At 46.7% G+C, this 21,646-nt stretch overlaps 1 protein-coding gene across 2 annotated transcripts; it reads left to right on the forward strand.

The window, feature by feature from the left end:
- The first annotated feature begins 7,181 nt into the window (after positions 1 to 7,181).
- Positions 7,182 to 21,270, forward strand: FDFT1 (farnesyl-diphosphate farnesyltransferase 1). Of its 2 annotated transcripts, XM_075201218.1 has the most exons (8): positions 7,182 to 7,364; positions 11,849 to 11,946; positions 14,712 to 14,895; positions 15,147 to 15,275; positions 15,796 to 15,987; positions 16,414 to 16,590; positions 18,086 to 18,238; positions 19,749 to 21,270. In XM_075201218.1, the coding sequence occupies exons 1-8, from the start codon at positions 7,266 to 7,268 to the stop codon at positions 19,959 to 19,961; spliced, it is 1,245 nt and encodes a 414-aa protein (XP_075057319.1). In that variant the 5' UTR covers positions 7,182 to 7,265; the 3' UTR covers positions 19,962 to 21,270. The 2 variants fall into 2 exon arrangements, with proteins under 2 accessions (XP_075057319.1, XP_075057318.1); XM_075201217.1 differs by lacking the exon at positions 7,182 to 7,364 and having other exon boundaries at positions 11,487 to 11,946.
- The last annotated feature ends 376 nt before the right edge of the window (positions 21,271 to 21,646 follow it).

Consider the following 21,646-nt stretch of genomic DNA (forward strand, 5'->3'; position numbering starts at 1 on the left):
TTCAAGTGAAGGCACTAAGATGACCAATCATTTTGCATCTATTGTTTAACATGTGATTGCACGGTGACAGTTTGTGGGCCAATCCCTATGTTCAAAGAGCTCACCAGTCTTCTTGCTTAGAAAGCCTGCGGCCATTGAGACAGTCACCACTGCCATGAGGTACTACTTGCTCCAGGCGGGTGCGATATATTTGTCCCCAGTTTGGAGTTATACAAAAATGAAAAAGTGTATGACTTTATTGAGGAATTGCTGAAAATGTGGAAAGCTGATTCTTTGTAGCTTTCAACCTGTCATACTTTAAAGCAGTTTCCAACCTCTTAGCTTCCCTGGGCCACATTGGAAGAGTTGGTTTGGGCCGCACATAAAATAAACTAACACCAACGATAGCAGATCATCCAAAAAACCATCAGCCACAGGTGTTGAGTGACAAGAACAGGTAGGACAGTCTGTCAAATCTTCCAGTGGGACAATCCAGATTTTTTTTTTTGGGACTGTTCCGTCCAATCTAAGGGTCAGGTCAAGACTGTGTACTCTTTATATACACACTGCATTTTTTATATACGTACAATACTGTGGTGCTAGTTGTCCTTCGTGGGCTGACCACTCCCCCTCTAGTGTCTGATCTTGCCTTTATGATGGCTGGCCACACCCCTTTGGTGGGCCCTAGCGTTGCAGTCCCCCGGTGGGCCCTTCATGTCCCATTCCGACACTGCTGACATATACACCACTGTGACCCCAAATTGTCACCTGTTTTGCTAATTACACCACTATGTTAATTAAGGGATAACAACTTGTAATGGGCTTATAAGAGAATAATATATAATGCCCCATTAGTATTACAAGTAGAAGTATGTAGCAGGGAGATAAGGTCCGTTAAGCTCCAGGACCAGGTGACTTTTATTCACTTGTCAGCGTCCCTTGAAATAATACCAAAAAAATCCCCCTTAATTACCTTTTAATCGGCTTGTTCTCTCCGATCCTCTTCTCTTCTTTTCTCCGATTCACTGCTGCCGATTGTTCTTTTCGCGCGGGTGACTCCTCTGTGCTGCGCTCCGCAATGGATGTCGGGCGTGATAACATCACGCCCAACATTCACTGCGAACGCTGCACGGAGGAGTAGACAAAGGAGGGAGCCGGAGTACCAGCTGACATGACCGCAAGGTAAGTATTTTCCTTTTTTTTTTTTTTTTTGCAGGATTTTATTTTTTCCATTAACCTCCGACGGGCCCCCTTGCCACAACCAAAACTCTTGTTGGGCCTCATTTACAGGTGTGCAGGATTGATCAGCCGTGAGTTGGTGATGAACAATTCTAACCCATCTGACTGACAGGATGCCACCTGAGGAGTCTGGGTATCCAAACCAACCAGATTGGCATAGTACTGAGCAGTGTACAATACAGTGATCTCCCCAGCACCTATTACCCGGGTGCACCACCAGGCTATTTTTACTTGCCATCCGGCTCTTAAAGCCTAACAGTCCTATTAGAATAAACCATTGTTTTCCCTATTATAACAGGCACTATGTGAGCACTACAGCCAGCAGTGTGTGTGTGTTAGACCACTGACCACCAGTCTGACCAGTCCTGGCAGGTGGGGGCAATAACCTCCAACATTTTTTTATATTATTGCAAAATATTACAACTGCCCCCACCCGGCTGCTTCTTAATGCCCCCGGCTGGAAACATTTTCTGGGGAGAACACTGCAATATGTTTTACCTGAGAATGTGGCGTTTGTTTCACTTTTCTGTTACAGAGAATGGGATGAGCAACGTTGACCAAATCGTGTATTAATACAACTCACTGCACAGAGGAAGTTATGAAATATCCAATGGAGAAGTATCCAGTTATACATTTTAACATTAACTTTTTGATGACCAGTTTGGTGTTCTGTTTTACATATATATCTGTTTTTAACAACAAAAAAATTATTTTTTATTAGTCTAGCCAAGAGAATTTTGTTTTTGTTTATTTTTTCATTTCAAGAGATATAGGGGTTTCTTTTGTTATTGTGTCGGAATACGGTTTTCATTTTATATAGTAAAAGTTTTGATTTGTGGCCTGTTCTGAGTGTACATGCTCTGTAGTTGAGAACTCGATTCAACATCCGACTTTTCCCACTCGCCACCTTTTGCCCTAAGCTTGAGTCACACAGGGGCTCAAGTAAGGCAGCAAATGTTGTAGGGTTGTTAGGTAATCTGGGCTCCTGTGATCTAAACCACACATCTTGGTAGTGGTGTCCCCTGGAGTCTAGTGAACACAGGAAGTGGGGCAGCCTCCAGCCGTCCACACTGCTCTACGCAGACAGGAATTTCAGCTCTCAGCAGGTTCTTCCAGTGACAGTTGAACTGTAAAAGACATGATAACTTGAGCTGCACTGTTTGTTGTTCTCTTATATATAGATATATAAAGTGACCGGAGGCACAAAATTATATATGAGCAACCTGTTCTCTGACATCGCCCACAATACAAGCTTATCTGCATGTATGAATGTACTATAATATAGTTAAGTACATTAACTGCATAAGCTTGTCACACTGCCTGTCTGTTGCAGTCAATATCAACTGTGAGCCACTGTATATATCATCTGTTACAAGTTCTGAAATAAAACCAACAAATTGGTTAAGTCTAAAACTTTCTTCTGGTTTACCATCTACCACCAACGCCACTGACACTATGACAGAACCAGCGCCCAGATAATAACTTTATGTCCAATAGAAAGGTGATGGGTTTAATGGCAACTGCCGGCATAGCCATAAATGGATTTGGACTGCTCTGTGATAAAAATAAGGAAGTGCCTTCACCTTTCCACTTACAGTGACAAGTTCTTGTTGTTGGGCACTATGACGTCAGTAGGATTTCCTTTGATCATCCAGATCAGATCCTAAAGATATTGGATCAATTGTAACCTTGATCGCATAGCGGCTGAGATCCAGAAAACTCTAAACACCACAGTGTCTGTGTGCAAAGGAGATCACCAAAACTGCTCCAAAAAAATAAACATTTAAAAAATAATTGTAGCAGTAATAAAAAAAAAAGTCGATTTAAAGAAGAACTAATAAAATATATTATTATAAACATTGGCTTCAGCTTGATCAAACTGTTTCAGTGGTGTGTCACATTCATGCCTTCTGCACCATGCATGTGTATATCGCAGAGAATAAAGGGCAGACAAAAATTCCCCAAATACTACACACACCCTAACATTTCTCTGCCGTAGGCTTGGTACACACTGTACAAAATTTCTCCCGAAGCGATATAGTGATGAAAAAAAAAAGTTAAAAGTCCCGATCATGTGTACACACTATTAACGTTTTACATGATTTACCCTCAGATCTGTGCTCGTCATCTGTCATAACCATTAGTTGAAAAGATGGTGACTCTGCACTCAGGGCCATCTTAACAACATTATGGGCCCCCGGGCAAAGCAGTGCACCGGGGTCCCTAGATATAGATATATAGATGTATACAGATATAGAGATAGATAGATGTACTTGCTCAGTGACCCTTGTAGGTTTTTTTTCCAGGTTTTTTTCTTTTGCAGGATTATTTATTCTCATTAAGAGCCGTGCCTATGGGGCCCCCTTGCCCGTGGGGCCCCCGGGCAGCTGCCCATCGTGCCCAATGGAAAAGATGGCCCTGTCTGCACATTCCATAGAGATTTATGGACACTGCCGGTCCCGAGTGCGAACACTCTGTAGGATTGGAACGACATCGTTCCATCGTTGAACGAGATTTTTAGTCCGTTTTGAAAATCAAATGAAGCTATAAAATGAGCTTTGTGATACAGTGGTGCAGTGTACACACTAATGTGATATCGAGCCCAATGGTCGTTTATCGGGTGTTTGGCCCGATGACTGAAAACCCTGTAGTGCGGCGGTTCCCAAACTGTGCGCCGCGGCTCCCAGGGGTGCCGCGGGCCAAGCATTGAAAAAAAGAAAGAACACAGAAACTTACCAATCTGTCGGGCGCCGGGACCCAGCAGACTCCTCTCTCCCGCAGCTGTCACTGAATATCAACTGAATTTCTGCGGGAGAGAGGAGTCTGCTGGGTCCCGGCGCCCGACAGATTGGTAATTTTCTGTGTTCTTTCTTTTTATTCTATGGCTGGCGCGCGGCAGAGGAGTGAGAGGGAGTGTGACAGCGGGGCATAACAGGACAGAGGAGGGCGACAGCGGGACACAACAGGACAGAGAAGGGTGACAGCGGGGCACAAAAGGACAGAGGAGGGTGACAGCGGGGCATAACAGGACAGAGGAGGGCGACAGCAGGGCATAACAGGACAGGAGGGTGACAGCGGGGCACAACAGGACAGAGGAGGGTGACAGCGGGGCACAACAGGACAGAGGAGGGTGACAGCAGGGCACAACAGGACAGAGAAGGGGGACAGCGGGGCACAACAGGACAGAGGAGGGTGACAGCGGGGCACAACAGGACAGAGGAGGGTGACAGCGGGGCACAACAGGACAGAGGAGTGTAACAGGGGACAGAAGAGGGTGACAGCGGGGCACAACAGGACAGAGTAGTGTAACAGGGGCAGAGGAGGGTGACAGCGGGGCACAACAGGACAGAAGAGTGTAACAGGGGCAGAGGAGGGTGACAGCGGGGCACAACAGGACAGAGTAGTGTAACGGGCAGAGGAGGGTGACAGCGGGGCACAACAGGACAGAGGAGTGTAACAGGGGCAGAGGAGGGTGACAGCGGGCCACAACAGGCCAGAGGAGTGTAACAGGGGACAGAAGAGGGTGACAGCGGGGCACAACAGGACAGAGGAGTGTAACAGCGGGCAGAGGAGTGCGACAGCTGGGCAGAGGAGTGCGACAGCGGGGCAGAGGAGGGGCTCAGCGAGGCAGAGGAGGGGCACAGCGTGAGAGGGACAGTGGAGGGGGACACAGCGTGAGAGGGGCAGTGGAGGGGGACACAGCGTAGGAGGGGACAGCGTGAGAGAGGGCAGAGGAGGAGGACAGCGTGAGAGAGGGCAGAGGAGGAGGACAGCGTGACAGAGGGCAGAGGAGGGGGACAGCGTGACAGAGGGCAGAGGAGGAGGACAGCGTGAGAGAGGGCAGAGGAGGAGGACAGCGTGACAGAGGGCAGAGGCAGGGCCGTCTCTTCCATTGGGCACGATGGGCAGGTGCCCGGGGGCCCTGCTGGCAAGGGGGCCCCGTCCGAATCCTAATATTATTTTTTATTATTTTTTTTAAATACTTACCTTGCGGTCACATCAGCGGTGATCCGGCTCCCTCCCTGGTCCCCTCTTCCGTGCTGTGCTCGCAGTGAATGCTGGGCATGATGTCACGCCCAGCATTCACTGCAACCACAGCCCGGAAGAGGGCAGAAGAGACTCAGCGGCGTGGAAAAAAAAAGAGGATCGGACTTAAGGTAAGTTAAGGGGGCCCCTATTTATTTATATATATATATATATATATATATATATGTAAAAAAAAGTGATTATATATATAATCACGTTTTTTTTTTACCTACATATATATTTTTTTTACACACACACACACACACTATATATATATATATATATTTATTTTTATTTTTTTAGGGGCCTGGTACACTGCATTGCCCGGGGGCCCATAAAGTTGTTAAGGTGGCCCTGGGCAGAGGAGGGTGACAGAGGGCAGAGGAGGGGGACAGCGTGAGAGAGGGCAGAGGAGGGTGGACATCGTGAGAGAGGGCAGAGGAGGGGGGACATCGTGAGAGAGGGCAGAGGAGGGGGGACATCGTGAGAGAGGGCAGAGGAGGGGGGACATCGTGAGAGAGGGCAGAGGAGGGGGGGCATCGTCAGAGAGGGCAGAGGAGGGGGACAGCGTGACAGAGGGCAGAGGGGGCAGTGTGAGAGAGGGCAGTGTGTCTGGATGCAGAGGGGACAGAGTGTCTGAGGGCAGAGTGTCTGGATGCAGAGGGGGCATTTTTGCATACAACTAAATAAGTATTTCTGTCCTGACCTAAATACTTATTACAATTTTTTGACCCAACTACTTCTAAAACAGGACTGCTCAATAATTATTTTGGAGGGATGCCTTGAAAAAATTTGGAGACTCTAAGGGTGCCGCGAACTGCAAAAGTTTGGGAACCACTGCTGTAGGGTGTACCCAGACTTATTCCAACGTCCAAGTTAAGGATTTATGCAGGGGGGTGAGGGCACAGTGTCAGGGTAAAACACTAGTTACAATGCAGAACTCTGTTCCCAGACCCAATAACATGTCAAACCTGCTATGAAAAACTCATATTTGGTTATCTCCTCTATTCCTGGCAGAATTGTTGGTTTGTATAAAATATTTGGGTAAAAGTCCTGGGAAAATGTTTTTTTTTTTCCTCCATATAATGCCTGTAAAATAAAAATATATGTTATTCATCTAAAGATAACTTTAGCAAAGAAAAAAACCCACAATATACAATTGACCTGAGCATGAGAGACGTGTGGGATCAGACATATCTCCATAATGTGGCCTCACCAGGGAGGGATTCATCAGGGTTTTTGAGAATATTCTTTATTTTAAGGTGATTCTTCAGTAAAACTGATAATAATTATTTGATGGTGAAGCAGATGTTACCTGTAAAGTTACTGAACTTACTCATTGACCATAATAAAGACTATATAATAATATCTGAATCTCTCAGGGCTGATGGTTTCGTGTAAATCACTCTGTGCATGTCATGATGATGGGAACACAGTTATAATGGGAATTCCTGGAAGGGGAACAGTCATTATCACCGAGCTGTTCTTATTCATTCTCATAACACCAATGACTATCACATAGCTCAGGATGGGGTCACATAGGAGATCACTGATGTCTGTGGCTGGAGGTCACTGGGCTCTGAGGGCATGCTGGGACTTGTAGTTCCACAACAGTTGGAGAACCTTGGTTTGGCCAAGCTTCCTATAACGCCTCACCAGGCCGTGGCGGTATTTGCCGGCTGTTGTAGAACTACAAGTCCCAGCACGTCCTGACCGTCCCATGTCCTATCAACCTCCTCGCTGTAACCGTTAGGTCACGCCCACATGCCGGTCTGACACGCGTCACATTTCCTGTTCAGCCAATCGCGCGCTTGCGCGATGCGTCACCCCAGCAACAGGTCTCGACTGATTGGTTGGCAGCCTCTGGTTCGAGTCCCATCTGTCCAATGAGATCCGTCAGTCCACTGTGGAGCTGTGCGGCTATTGGCTGTTGCTGAGAGAGTGGGCGGGCCCAGGGTGACGGGAGCTGTGAGTATAGTGCGGGGATGCTGTAGCCGGAGAAGCCGCATCATACACCGGCCATGGACATCATCCGGTCCCTCGGGCACCCGGAGGAGATATACAACCTGCTGAGGTTCAAGATGGGCGGCTGCCGGGCCGTCATGTCCCACATGGACCGGGTAAGGTCATAGATCCGGGTACTCACCTGTCCTAGAGGTTGTCCCTGTATCCGGGTACTCACCTGTCCTAGAGGTTGTCCCTGTATCCGGGTACTCACCTGTCCTAGAGGTTGTCCCTGTATCCGGGTACTCACCTGTCCTAGAGGTTGTCCCCAGTATCCCGCTGCTCACCTGTCCTAGAGGTTGTCCCCAGTATCCCGCTGCTCACCTGTTCTAGAGCTTGTCCCCAGTATCCCGCTATTCACCTGTCCTAGAGGTTGTCCCCAGTATCCCGCTGCTCACCTGTCCCAGAGCTTGTCCCCAGTATCCCGCTATTCACCTGTCCTAGAGGTTGTCCCCAGTATCCCGCTGCTCACCTGTCCTAGAGGTTGTCCCTGTATCCGGGTACTCACCTGTCCTAGAGGTTGTCCCTGTATCCGGGTACTCACCTGTCCTAGAGGTTGTCCCCAGTATCCCGCTGCTCACCTGTCCTAGAGGTTGTCCCCAGTATCCCGCTGCTCACCTGTTCTAGAGCTTGTCCCCAGTATCCCGCTATTCACCTGTCCTAGAGGTTGTCCCCAGTATCCCGCTGCTCACCTGTCCCAGAGCTTGTCCCCAGTATCCCGCTATTCACCTGTCCTAGAGGTTGTCCCCAGTATCCCGCTGCTCACCTGTCCTAGAGCTTGTCCCCAGTATCCCGCTGCTCACCTGTCCTAGAGGATGTGCCTGTATCCGGGTACTCACCTGTCCTAGAGCTTGTCCCCAGTATCCCGCTATTCACCTGTCCCAGAGGTGGTCCCCAGTATCCCGCTATTCACCTGTCCTAGAGGTTGTCCCCAGTATCCCGCTGCTCACCTGTCCCAGAGCTTGTCCCCAGTATCCCGCTGCTCACCTGTCCCAGAGGTGGTCCCCAGTATCCCGCTGCTCACCTGTCCTAGAGGTTGTCCCCAGTATCCCGCTGCTCACCTGTCCTAGAGGTTGTCCCCAGTATCCCGCTGCTCACCTGTCCTAGAGGATGTCCCCAGTATCCCGCTATTCACCTGTCCTAGAGGTTGTCCCCAGTATCCCGCTGCTCACCTGTCCTAGAGGATGTGCCTGTATCCGGGTACTCACCTGTCCTAGAGGTTCTCCCCAGTATCCTGCTGCTCACCTGTCCCAGAGGTGGTCCCCAGTATCCCGCTATTCACCTGTCCTAGAGGTTGTCCCCAGTATCCCGCTGCTCACCTGTCCTAGAGGATGTGCCTGTATCCGGGTACTCACCTGTCCTAGAGGTTCTCCCCAGTATCCCGCTATTCACCTGTCCCAGAGGTGGTCCCCAGTATCCCGCTATTCACCTGTCCTAGAGGTTGTCCCTGTATCCGGGTACTTACATGTCCTAGAGGTTGTCCCCAGTATCCCGCTGCTCACCTGTCCCAGAGGTGGTCCCCAGTATCCCGCTATTCACCTGTCCCAGAGGTTGTCCCTGTATCCGGGTACTCACCTGTCCTAGAGGTTCTCCCCAGTATCCCGCTGCTCACCTGTCCCAGAGGTGGTCCCCAGTATCCCGCTATTCACCTGTTCTAGAGGTTGTCCCTGTATCCGGGTACTCACCTGTCCTAGAGGTGGTCCCCAGTATCCCGCTGCTCACCTGTCCCAGAGGTGGTCCCCAGTATCCCGCTATTCACCTGTCCCAGAGGTGGTCACCAGTATCCCGCTATTCACCTGTCCCAGAGCTTGTCCCCAGTATCCCGCTATTCACCTGTCCTAGAGGATGTCCCTGTATCCGGGTACTCACCTGTCCTAGAGGTTGTCCCTGTATACGGGTACTTACATGTCCTAGAGGTTGTCCCCAGTATCCCGCTGCTCACCTGTCCCAGAGGTGGTCACCAGTATCCCGCTATTCACCTGTCCCAGAGCTTGTCCCCAGTATCCCGCTATTCACCTGTCCTAGAGGATGTCCCTGTATCCGGGTACTCACCTGTCCTAGAGGTGGTTCCCAGTATCCCGCTATTCACCTGTCCCAGAGGTGGTCACCAGTATCCCGCTATTCACCTGTCCTAGAGGTTGTCCCTGTATCCGGGTACTTACCTGTCCTAGAGGATGTCCCCAGTATCCCGCTATTCACCTGTCCTAGAGGTTGTCCCCAGTATCCCGCTGCTCACCTGTCCCAGAGCTTGTCCCCAGTATCCCGCTATTCACCTGTCCTAGAGGTTCTCCCCAGTATCCCGCTGCTCACCTGTCCCAGAGGTGGTTCCCAGTATCCCGCTGCTCACCTGTCCCAGAGGTGGTTCCCAGTATCCCGCTGCTCACCTGTCCCAGAGGTGGTTCTCAGTATCCCGCTGCTCACCTGTCCCAGAGGTTCTCCCCAGTATCCCGCTGCTCACCTGTCCTAGAGGTGGTTCCCAGTATCCCGCTGCTCACCTGTCCCAGAGCTTGTCCCCAGTATCCCGCTGCTCACCTGTCCCAGAGCTTGTCCCCAGTATCCCGCTGCTCACCTGTCCTAGAGCTTGTCCCCAGTATCCCGCTGCTCACCTGTCCTAGAGCTTGTCCCCAGTATTCCGCTGCTCACCTGTCCTAGAGCTTGTCCCCAGTATCCCGCTGCTCACCTGTTCTAGAGCTTGTCCCCAGTATCCTCCTACTCACCTGTCCTAGAGCTTGTCCCCAGTATCCCGCTGCTCACCTGTCCTAGAGCTTGTCCCCAGTATCCCGCTGCTCACCTGTTCTAGAGCTTGTCCCCAGTATCCTCCTACTCACCTGTTCTAGAGCTTGTCCCCAGTATCCCGCTGCTCACCTGTCCCAGAGCTTGTCCCCAGTATCCCGCTGCTCACCTGTCCTAGAGCTTGTCCCCAGTATCCCGCTGCTCACCTGTTCTAGAGCTTGTCCCCAGTATCCCGCTGCTCACCTGTTCTAGAGCTTGTCCCCAGTATCCCGCTGCTCACCTGTCCCAGAGCTTGTCCCCAGTATCCCGCTGCTCACCTGTCCTAGAGCTTGTCCCCAGTATCCCGCTGCTCACCTGTTCTAGAGCTTGTCCCCAGTATCCCGCTGCTCACCTGTTCTAGAGCTTGTCCCCATTATCCCGCTGCTCACCTGTCCTAGAGGTTGTCCCGATATTCGGTTATTGACCTAGCTATAGCTCTCAATTTCTTTGTACTAATATAGATGTATATTGTTCTGTACATTGTTCTTTTTAAATAAACTACTTTATATCTAAAGTGCACCTATCATCACATTCCATTAACTTGCTCAGATTCACATAAAATAAACTGGGGCTGGTTATTTATGTTATAGTTCTGTGTTCCCACAATACTTAGTTTTTATTTATTTTGACCCCATCACTTTCTCCAGCATTTTTATTTAGTCCAGTAGCAGTGACATCGCCATTCACCTCCCCTGGCAATTTTACACAGTTTTCCTGGTGTCATAATCTCCCCAATTTGTATGGACACCTCTCCCGCCCAATCTATTTATACCATTCAATAATGAGTTTTACTTTTAGATACATTTTATATGCATTGTATTAGTGATCATTAGCACCAGAGGGATTGAGGCCTCTAGCTGTTCACCTGTATTATGCATTTTCTTTATATATACACCAAACACTTGTGTGTTGTATTTATCTATCTTTATAACCGACACCTGAGATTAGAGTGCTCTGATTGAGGATCGGAGGCTGGATATGCTGCATACTTAAGGGCTGGACTGGCTGTGACAGGCCAGATTATCAGCATAGCACATACTGCTCAGACAAGTGCCTGTCATTATCCTATGAAATGCAGCCCTGCTTTAAACCACAGATTATGGGCAGGATGTATAATCCACAGTGTTGTTATCATTTTTAGTATTTGTTGATAAATATTTTAAAAGGTTGCAAAGTAGAATAGTTAGGTCAGATATTTACTAATGGAAACACATGAAATACACATGTTGCAAAATGTTCCTGCACTATTTGCAGTGCAGTCATACAACACATGTGTTTTACATGCATCCTGTTTTAAAGGGCTGGCCAGGCAGGATTAGCTCAAATAATTAACTTGTCCTGTCCCTTTAAAAGATCTTGCTGTTGGAGGAGTGTAGGGTGTAAATGGTTAATATCTGAGATCGCATAGCCCTGCCCACCAAACTAGACCATGAAAATGAAAACAAGTGGGAGGGCACAGCCCAGTGGGTGTGTTGCTTATGTGTTCATGCTGGGGCTGTAACACCAGTGTCCATGGGCACTTTGCTTTCCCTTCAGCTCTAGTTTAGGAAGTGAGCTCTGGGGCCCAGTTCATGATCGCTGGAAGAGGCCCGGAGAAAGTTTTCTCCACGTTTGGCTGATGGCCAGTGCAAACTGCAAAGTTGCTGTTGCTCTCTTTAAGAGGACACTGTGCTTGGGCCCAGCTCAGAAGCCTGCTGGCCAGCGGTCACTACTGACAGTGAGCAGGCTGCAGGAGAGGGGGCTGAAAGAAGGCCGCACCGTACAGAAATGCTTTGCACCCCAAAACCTGTCTGTCTGCAGATTTCACCCTGTGTCTCTACCCCGACAGGACTCTATGAGCGACAGCTTGCAGACTTGTTACAAGTACCTGAATGAGACCAGCAGAAGCTTTGCAGCAGTGATCCAAGCCCTGGATGGGGAACTGCGGTGGGTAACTAGTTTTTAACCATGTGCTAACATTTTTCTGCAGTTAGTGTGTGCTAAGGTGCAAAACCAGTGACATGTTTCCGAAAGGTTTTTTGTTTTGTTTTTTTTTATGTTTGTTTTTGTCTTTTTTGGTACAATGTATTTAATGACTGAACCAGTATAGTGCAAACATGTCCTTTTGTTTTGACTTTCCTACACCTGTCCAAGGTCATAAAAAGAGCAGTCTGTGAATCCCCAAATTATCAGCGATACACCACATAAAGGAACTATTGTATGGCTGTTCTCTGCCTTGTACTGGGAATGGGACAATAAGCTCTGTTGATTCAGCAAAAATAATTTCATTCCAGAGTAAAGTAAACAAAATTGAATTATTTAGTGAACTTGGCGTTTGCCTGCTGGTACATTCCACAGATGTGTATCGGGAGGGGAAGGGTGTGCTCTGTGTAAGTACTCACTATTATCTGTTGTGTTGGTAAGTTGACATTAGCCACTCCCTGCACACTTTGTATGGCTCACACCCCACACAACTAATAACACTGCTGTCAATGTACGAACCTGGCATCACAGCACAAGCTTGTCTACCAGATGCTGATCAATCATTATATGTGATATCGGACTACTTTTTCTAACATGTGGGCAGTTGGGTAAATTAATAATTGATATAATCCTAATTAATGATGGGAATAATACAAATTACATTCTGTTTTACGACCTGCAACCATACAATACAGATATTTTAAGCGGCACCTTTCAATGCAGCCTTCCTGCCAGGGTCTTGTACCACATCAAGCTATAGGGAGGGAGTACAAATGAAATTACTTCCTATAAGCATGGCATAGATTGACTGATCAGGGAACATGTAAATCACAACGTACAAAATATGAAATGTAGTATTTAGTGCTGTGAATGTGACTTGGAAATAAAATCCTCATAAACTAGGCAGTATTCCCAGCCTTTCCTAACCAGGATGCCGTCCTTTCAAGCGGTTGTTAGTTTAGGCGCTCTGCCAGCGATTTAGGATAATTTGTATAGCCGGCTATAAGGCTTTACGTACTTAGTGTAGCAGAAAATGTTGAAAAGAAATGGTGAAAGGGGCAGAGTCTTTCCAAAGTCCTGTTTTCTTTATGTGTTCAGTACATTTACTGATGTGTGATCGGACGCACGTAGTCCCTGATTTCTGTGGCTGTGCCCCAAATTCTATACCATGTAGTTCAAGAAGAAAGTCTAACCTGGGAAATAATTCAATAATGTATCTAAACTTCCCCCAACCCCTTATAATGTATGCAAGGGGTCATTGTGTACTCTAGGGGGAGGATTCCATTGGCCGCGTTACCTACAAAAGTAACGCGTCCTGCGCACTATTACCGTTACTACGGTAATGTTTAATGCTGATTTCTGCTCAGAGAGCTGTGAACAGAATTCCGGGTTAAAATTGCCATATTAACGGTAATGGTGCAGAGGGCATGTTACTTTTTACAGTAACGCAGCTAATAAAATCCCCCCTAGATGTTTTAGGGTGAAGGAGAACAGCGAACCACTAGATCCATTTGTATTGTCACGCCTTTCTTAGTTTGCCAAAGGAAAAAAAAATCTCCTTGGCTATTCCCCATTTATTTTTAAATTGCTTGTTAATTATACATGCACCATAGTGACTAATTGGCGCTAAACCGCTGTTTGAGATGTCCCCAAGGAGTTAGACAAGCAGACGTTTCTCCATAGTCAGCAAGAAGGGGCTTGTACCCAGGAGTTGACTTTCCTGGCCCAAACCTGCTGCCCCTGGCATAGTTGACCTGTTGCTCTCTCCTTGTCTGACGCTGCACGTGAAGTGATATGGCGTGGCACATCCTGGTCCTCCATGGCATGAGACGTGCGCTTCTTCCAGTGTGGGACACCTACAGCCAATAATGCGGCACACGCCAACTTTTTGACACAAGTTATTCTGACCTACAACACTACCTGTTTAAACGCCCCAACATGCCCTTGCAATGGATTATGTCTAACACGAGTCAGATAAATTTGGATATTATCAGTAACCCAGCACAAGGAAGTTCCCTAAGTATTGTAACTATGCTGCTCATTTTAGCTAATGGAAAAGTTCTTGGCCAGCAAGGAACCCGTGTAAATCTTCTTAGTGGCATTCCTGCCAATCCAGTCCTGACTTTCATGCACAACAAACAAGGGGGGTGATTTTTATTTCCATTTTATAAAAATGCAGAAGGAAAAGGCTGGATGTGCAAATACAGGAACCCAGAAACAAACTCCGCCGTTAGATTTGCTCGATTCAATGAAAGCAAATGTCTTGTTGCTGTAGGTAACTGCACATGGGCTTTTAATAAATGCCCCCCATTGTCTTCAAACCTTCAAGTGGTCTCTGAAAACCCACTTCTTCAGGCAAGCTTATAATATTCCTGCACCACCCACTTACGCTCCCTAGGTTACTCTATTACCACCCTTTACACAGCTCACACAAGACTACAACCCTCTGACCAGCTTTGTTTTGTGACTGGATCATACAGCCCACTAACCACTTCTTACCTTGCAATCTGGACAAATATGTAGCACTTGCTCCCATTGTCCTATAGACCGTAAGCTTATGAGCAGGGTCCTCTGTCTGTATTACCCAGTATTACTGTGTTTGTAAAGTTCTATGGACTTTGCTGGCACCATGTAAATAAATGTTGCTGATGATGTAGTTGGTCTTATGTCCAACACCAGGATTGTAATTTATGCTCCGAGGTGACCGGTCACTCTCTGTATGATCTCAGGCATGCTGTGTGTATCTTCTACCTGGTCCTGCGAGCTCTGGATACGGTGGAGGATGACATGACCATCAGTCTGGAGACTAAAATCCCCATGCTGCACAACTTCCACACCTTCCTGTACCAGGCCGACTGGAGGTTTACGGAGAGCAAGGAGAAGGACCGGCAGGTGCTGGAGGACTTCCCAACGGTAGGTCAGATTTAGACACCTAATGATTCAGAGCTCCTCCTTCTTGGCTTCAGTTGCTGCTCATGTCATCTGTTTCATGGACACAGTCCTTGCACTGGGGCCTTCCTACGTCTCGCTTTGCCACTCACAAGGGCATTTGTTATGGACCGGAACCCACCAACGTGGCTGTTGCTGTAGTTTTCCTGTAAACTCGTACATTACCTCCCTCTATAGTGCTCACATAAATACTGAGATTTCTTTACTTGCTTTAGATCTCCCTGGAGTTTAGGAACCTGGCTGCCGTTTACCAGGAAGTGATTGCAGACATCTGTCACAAGATGGGAGTGGGGATGGCAGAGTTCTTGGAGAAGCAGGTGGAATCGCTGCTGGAGTGGGATAAGGTAAGATCGCGACTTCTGTCATAAGAGACGTCCTTCAGTTTAGTGCAATGACCCACGTGCTTTTGCATAAAACAGGCTTGGCCAACCTGTGGCTCTCCATGTGTTGTGAAACTACAAGTCCCAGCATGCTTTGCCAGCCAATAGTCGGTTGATAGCTGGTAAGTTACGTTGGGACTTGTAGGCTCACAACACCTGGAGAGGAACAGTTTTTCTAGGTCTAGTATAAAAAAAATCAATTTATAATAAATGCTTATCAAGCTGTTTCATAAAGCAACCTATGGCTCCTCAGCTGTTGTGGAACTATAAGTCACAGCATGCCCTGCCTTGCAAAGGTTACATCTGACACCCTGGTTTGTGTCCATGAATTGACTATATTACAGTCTGCTAGAGCCAATGGCTGGCAGAGTATGCCCGGTAGTGCCACACAGGCTGATAGTCCCACAAGTGCCTAAATATATCTTACAAAATCTACTGCCCATTCTCACTGCTGATACCTGGATTATCCTCTTTCGTTGCTCAGTACTGCCACTATGTGGCCGGCTTGGTGGGGATCGGTCTGTCACGTCTGTTTTCCGCCTCGGAGCTGGAAGATGTTATTGTTGGCGAGGATACAAGGCTCTCCAACTCCATGGGCCTCTTCCTGCAGAAAACCAACATTATCCGCGACTACCTGGAGGATCACCTGGAGGGCAGAGAGTTCTGGCCTAGAGAGGTAAGTGACTGACAGCTTGGCACAGTGCGGTGACTTGTTGGTAGCTAATGATGACCGTCCATGGTGCATGTAGGACCTACCACTTGTTAAATAGACTCTAAAACACATTTAAAAACAAGATATATGGCAATAATCCATCATCTATGTTGTACCTACACATAGTAATTGCAGCCACTATATGGGCTGATCCATAGGAATGCAGCCAAATCCATTCACTAGGGTCAGACAGGATTCACTTTGTGATGTCACTAATTCCTTGTGAATTGATTGGCTGAATATTAGTACAGGACACAGAATGGTCTCTCTTGTGTATATGATTTTGGTGATATTAAATGTAGAGCGTAGCGCTCGCACTGAGACAGCAATAGAATACATGTAACTTTATGCTTAATTATGAACAAGCGTCAACATCATCGTTTTCTGTAGGTGTGGAGCAAATACGGCAAAAAGCTGTCCGACTTGGCCAAGCCAGAGAACATTGTTCCAGCGGTGCAGTGTCTGAATGAACTGATTACAAATACTCTGCATCACGTGCCTGATGTCCTGCTCTACCTATCCCGGCTGAGGAACCAGAGCGTGTTCAACTTCTGTGCAATCCCACAGGTCAGTGCGGCGGATTATGGACATTTGGGTTGGCTGCCAAAACAGACGTCCACCCAAATCCCTTTACCTAGTAGTTTAGCAGTAGGTTTGCTGCAGTTGGAATATAGTTTTTTTTATAATCTAAGGACACCTGTTCAGTGAACTAACTTCATGTGCCTCTTATAATGTGTACTGGGTAAATGCTGTGTACACTCACTGTTCATCTGTGTATCTATCGCGTTATTACACAGCAGAGCCACATCCCATATTATTGTAACGGTTTATCCTCTACCCCACTGTTACCTGTTACCTGACTCCTGCACCCGGATCATGTAGCCTGATCGTTAGGACAAGCCGAGAGAGAGACCTTTCACCACTGAGGGAGCTGCGACCCACTGTAAGCATTCCAGCAGCTGGAACGAGAGGTGTGTACTGAATGTGGCACCTGATTGGCTGTCTAGTCAGGTGGTGCATTCTGTACAAATCTTCCATCCAACCTCCATGGCCGAAAGATCTCTGCTCAGATGCTGACATTTATTTATTCTTTGTTCCTAGAATTTCTTTAGAAGAAGAAGAATATAAATGGATGAATGGGTAACGCCACCTTTTTTCAGTTAAATGTAGAAGGGTTTTCAAAAACGTCTCCTGATGTATCACATTTTGTTCTGTGAAAGGTGCAGTCTACTAGTTTCATTTGGGAGATTAGAGAGCGCACTATTGTACCTGCTTTCCCCTGGGCGAGCAGGGGCACAGTGCAGCCCAATGTAATGGAGCAATAACAAAAATGGATCAACTACTGACAAGTTCTCTTTAACGATTGCAGCCTATTGTCTCTCGGTACTCCTTTAGTAAATGTCATAGTCCCTTATGATTAATCCTGAAATCCAAGTTGCATAAAAGTGTTGCCAATAACATCATTATCAATCATCACCATTTATTTATATAGCGCCACTAATTCCGCAGCGCTGTACAGAGAACTCGCTCACATTAGTCCCTGCCCCATTGGGGCTTACAGTCTAAATTCCCTAACATACACACAGACTAGGGTCAATTTGATAGCAGCCAGTTAACCTACCAGTATGTTTTTGGAGTGTGGGAGGAAACCGGAGCACCCAGAGAAAACCCACGCAAACACGGGGAGAACATACAAACTCCACACAGATAAGGCCATGGTCAGGAGTTGAACTCATGACCCCAGAGCTGTAAGGCAGAAGTGCTAACCACTGAGCCACCGTGCTGCCCTACATTCACACATACGCGTGTGGACTTAAAACCGCCGGTATTTTAGAAGAAGCTGTATATTTTCCCTAATCACAACAGACTTGTAATTTGTATAAGAGATCATTCATTGTCTGAGTGTAAGTTATTGTCCTGTAAACCTGTCGCACACATCTGGTCCTCTGGCCTTCACCTAGGATCATCCTGTCTGTTACTTTATGAGATGCTGTAATATTCCACAGGGACAGTATAGAAATACATGTCCTGCCGTCTTTGTAATCATTGTTTCCGTGTCTAGGTTATGGCCATCGCTACGCTGGCCGCCTGTTACAACAACAACCAAGTGTTCAAGGGAGTGGTGAAGATCCGTAAGGGCCAGGCGGTAACGCTGATGATAGACGCCACCAATATCCAGGCTGTGAGAGCCATCATGTACCAGTACATTGAAGAGGTAATGAGCGCTGTGTTGTCTGCATCACCTGACATAGATACAAGGAGCACCTGACGTTATACATTGAAGCAGCAAAAGATTAGTAGTCGGGCTGCCTACCTAGCCTTAAAGAGGAATGATTCCAGATAGAGCCCTCAAATGGAGGTCCAGACAAAAACGTTTTGTAAGAGGGTTCAAAAACTATGAATTTTAAAAGAACAAACATTTTAATTGGCACAGAGAAGCATTGAAGCCCTTGAAAATGTGTGTTCTTAAATAAACACAAGGAGGCCAAATCATTGGCAAATGGGAACTTTTAAAAAAATATTTTAATAATCATTTTATTTATATGGTGCTTTTCTCACAATAGAACGATTTTAAATATAGTTGCAAATATATCCTTTACAGCAAAAATATTTTCAGAAATAACAGGTAACCAATGTGGTTAAATAACAAAGTATTGGAGGTAATGGGGAAATGTACAAACTAAAGGAGTGGAATATTTCAGTAAATAGGTTGTGTTGGCAGTAGCCTAAGCAAAATAATAAATGTTAATTGTCTAACAGAAGGAGGTTCAGGAATGTCTAGACAAGTAAAACAGTAATATAATGCCTTTCACCATTTGACAGACCAGTATTGGTCCTGTCTTTGGAATCTCTTATAACTGGCTCAGTGTCCCAAGATTTGGGGGGTGGGGGGAGCTGATGAGATACAAACAGGGCCGGATTAAGGGAATGGAGGCCCCTGGGCTAAGGGGGCCTCCATTCCCCCGTGAGGCCCCCAATGTGAGCCGCCCGCCGCCCCCCATGAGGCCCCCCCAAGCACTTACCTGTCAGTGCAGTCCTCCTTCCGCGGTGCGCTGTAAGCTCCTTACTGAGGAGATCTCGCGAGAGTTTGTGAACTCTCGCGAGATCTCCTCAGTAAGCAGATTACTGAGCGGCGCCGGGGACGGAGTACTGCACTGACAATGCTCAGCAGCATTTATCGGGATGGGGGTGCCCTCGGACCGATCAATAATGCTGCTGAGGACCTTGAAGGGCCCCCTGGATGCCCGAGGCCCCTGGGCTATAGCCCAGTTAGCCCTAGGGTTAATCCGGCCCTGGATACAAATCTTTAAAATGGAACAAGATCAGAACCAGGAAATAAGACCTGTGAGTCTGACGTCTGTCGTAGGGAAATTATTTGAAGGTATTCTGAGGGGTGTGAGTCTAAAATCTATAATGGAGAAAAATTGTCGGCATGGATTGACAAAGCACCAATTATAACTAGTTTTCTGTGAGGTGGTACGTTTCACACTTCATCATGTTGGTGCAATTTGATGTACTTGGATTTTGAGAGAGAATTTGATCGCACTCCACATAATCTGGTACATTAGGACTAGGTCTAGAGATTAAAGGGATTTATGTGGGTAGAGAACGTTGAAGGATATAAGACAATGAATGGATGGCGTGACTCCGTGAATTAATCAGTTTGCTGTCCAGAAGCAATGTTGGTATTTGATAATAAGAATAATATTTTTCCCTAATTTCAGATCTACCAGAAAATTCCCCTGACAGACCCATCCTCTGGGCGGACACAGAACATTGTTTCTACTGTCAGGAAGCTGAGTCTGTCCGGCGGCCCCCTGGCGACCCGTCACGGCTTCTCCCCCATTTACCTGTCGTGCGCCATGCTGTTGGCGGCCCTGAGCTGGCAGTACCTGAGCACGGTGCAGGCCTCCGAGGAGGTGCGCACCGGCCAGTGAACTGGGACAAGTCACTTTCCAGCCTGTCGTCACCCATATCAGTACAGCTCTTTGTATGTTCATCATCCGTCTGTTCCTTGTCTCAGAGGACTATGGGCCTGGACCTTTCCTGAGGACAACGGTTCAGCCCACATCATGGCACATTTCTCAGCAACTGCTCGACAAAACCTGGTTCCTTATCCCCATGAGATTTAATCTTGGGGGTTACGTGTAAACAAGATTGTTTCCAAGTTCAGTTTAACAGTTCATTAGAAAGTTTTAGTAGCTGGACTGTGGCCCTGACATAGGTGGTGGTGAGCATGAGTCCAGGCCTGGTGTCACACCGTAGCCTGTCAACATACATTTTACACTGCAGGAGACTGAGCACTTGGGTGGAACAAGCTTTTTTTTTTTTTTTTTTTTTATAGCCAGTGAGATGAACGTCCAAAAATGGGCTTTGTATGGGTCTATGGTATGTAATACCAACTTGATGGGTATGAGCAACCCACTGCCCAGGTGTCTTGAGACTTGCAGTTCCACAACCATGTAATTTGTCTTACACTTCAAAGGAAGACTATGATGTGAACAGCCTGGTATAATCTGATTGGTTGAAGTCTCAACCTAAGTAATATGATCATTTAAACAGCTGGGTCTTATTGACCTTGATATTGAAGACATACATATTGGATATCCTAAATCTATCATTGTCAGATAACAAGTTGACTTGAATTTATTGTCTTGTACTTTCCTACAACTTTTCCTAAACACAGTTTCTTTATTTCTGTGTTCTGTGCTTTTGAGACATGTATTCATGTACGATACAGCTAAGCTGTGCTCTCTACATGGAATATAATTGGACCCATAATATAAATACATTACTGAAAAGCACAGAAGCATGGATGAAAACGCCTGGGTAGTAAAAGTTGTAGGAGGGCAGTCAGCTGAAGTTGAAGGGTAAACCCCTGCACTGTATGCTGCTTCTATCATATAATTTTGAATTGATTAGAAACTGGTCTATTTCTTGTATTCTGTTTAAAAGCAAACTGGAAGATGGTCGTAAGTAAATCTGCAAATCTCCATTTACTCCATCGTTATGTTCTGCCCTTAATAACAAAACAAAAAGTGTATTGTGGACAGAGTGACTTTAATGATCCAGCATTAACCCTCTTACTGCTGGACACTGTGTCTGATAGTGACACGTCCGATATCTTTGCAGTGATATAAAGATCTGCTCTGTACCTTCGTAGGCGGCAGTGTTGGGAATGGTCTGTATTGTGACATTGTTATACAATGTGTTTTTAATTTTTATTAAATAAAATTATTAAATTGATTTGGATTTTTACTACCTAGAAATATCTTTTTTTTTTTTTTTTTCTTCGCCCCTTTTTTTTTAAAAAAATAAATAAAACAAAAGTGCATAAAATAACGTTTGAAAGTCTGTACTATTGATTAAATAAACACTCAGCCCCTCCAATCTCATTAATATGCTACCCAAACTAGATGTCATGTAATGAAGGCGGGTCTCTGAGCTGTGGGCGGGACTTGATTTAACCATGATGTCCTCACTTCTCCTCTTGTGATCTTGTAAAGCCAGCAATGCAACGATAGACCAGTCACCTCTACTTTATTCTTACTGCCTTAATCCTGAGTATTACAGTAAAAAGGTGTTTGGGGAAGTGCTAAAACCAAGCTCATTATACGGCAAG

The sequence above is a fragment of the Mixophyes fleayi genome, chromosome 3, assembly GCF_038048845.1.
Source record: "Mixophyes fleayi isolate aMixFle1 chromosome 3, aMixFle1.hap1, whole genome shotgun sequence".
NCBI lineage: Eukaryota > Metazoa > Chordata > Amphibia > Anura > Limnodynastidae > Mixophyes > Mixophyes fleayi.

Coding starts and splice junctions, on each gene's coding strand:
- FDFT1 (XM_075201217.1), top strand. CDS start 11,639: ATGGCCAGTGCAAACTGCAAAGTTGCTGTTGCTCTCTTTAAGAGGACA. Junction 14,896..15,146: donor TGCTGGAGGACTTCCCAACG/GTAGGTCAGATT, acceptor TACTTGCTTTAG/ATCTCCCTGGAGTTTAGGAA. Junction 15,988..16,413: donor GAGAGTTCTGGCCTAGAGAG/GTAAGTGACTGA, acceptor CGTTTTCTGTAG/GTGTGGAGCAAATACGGCAA.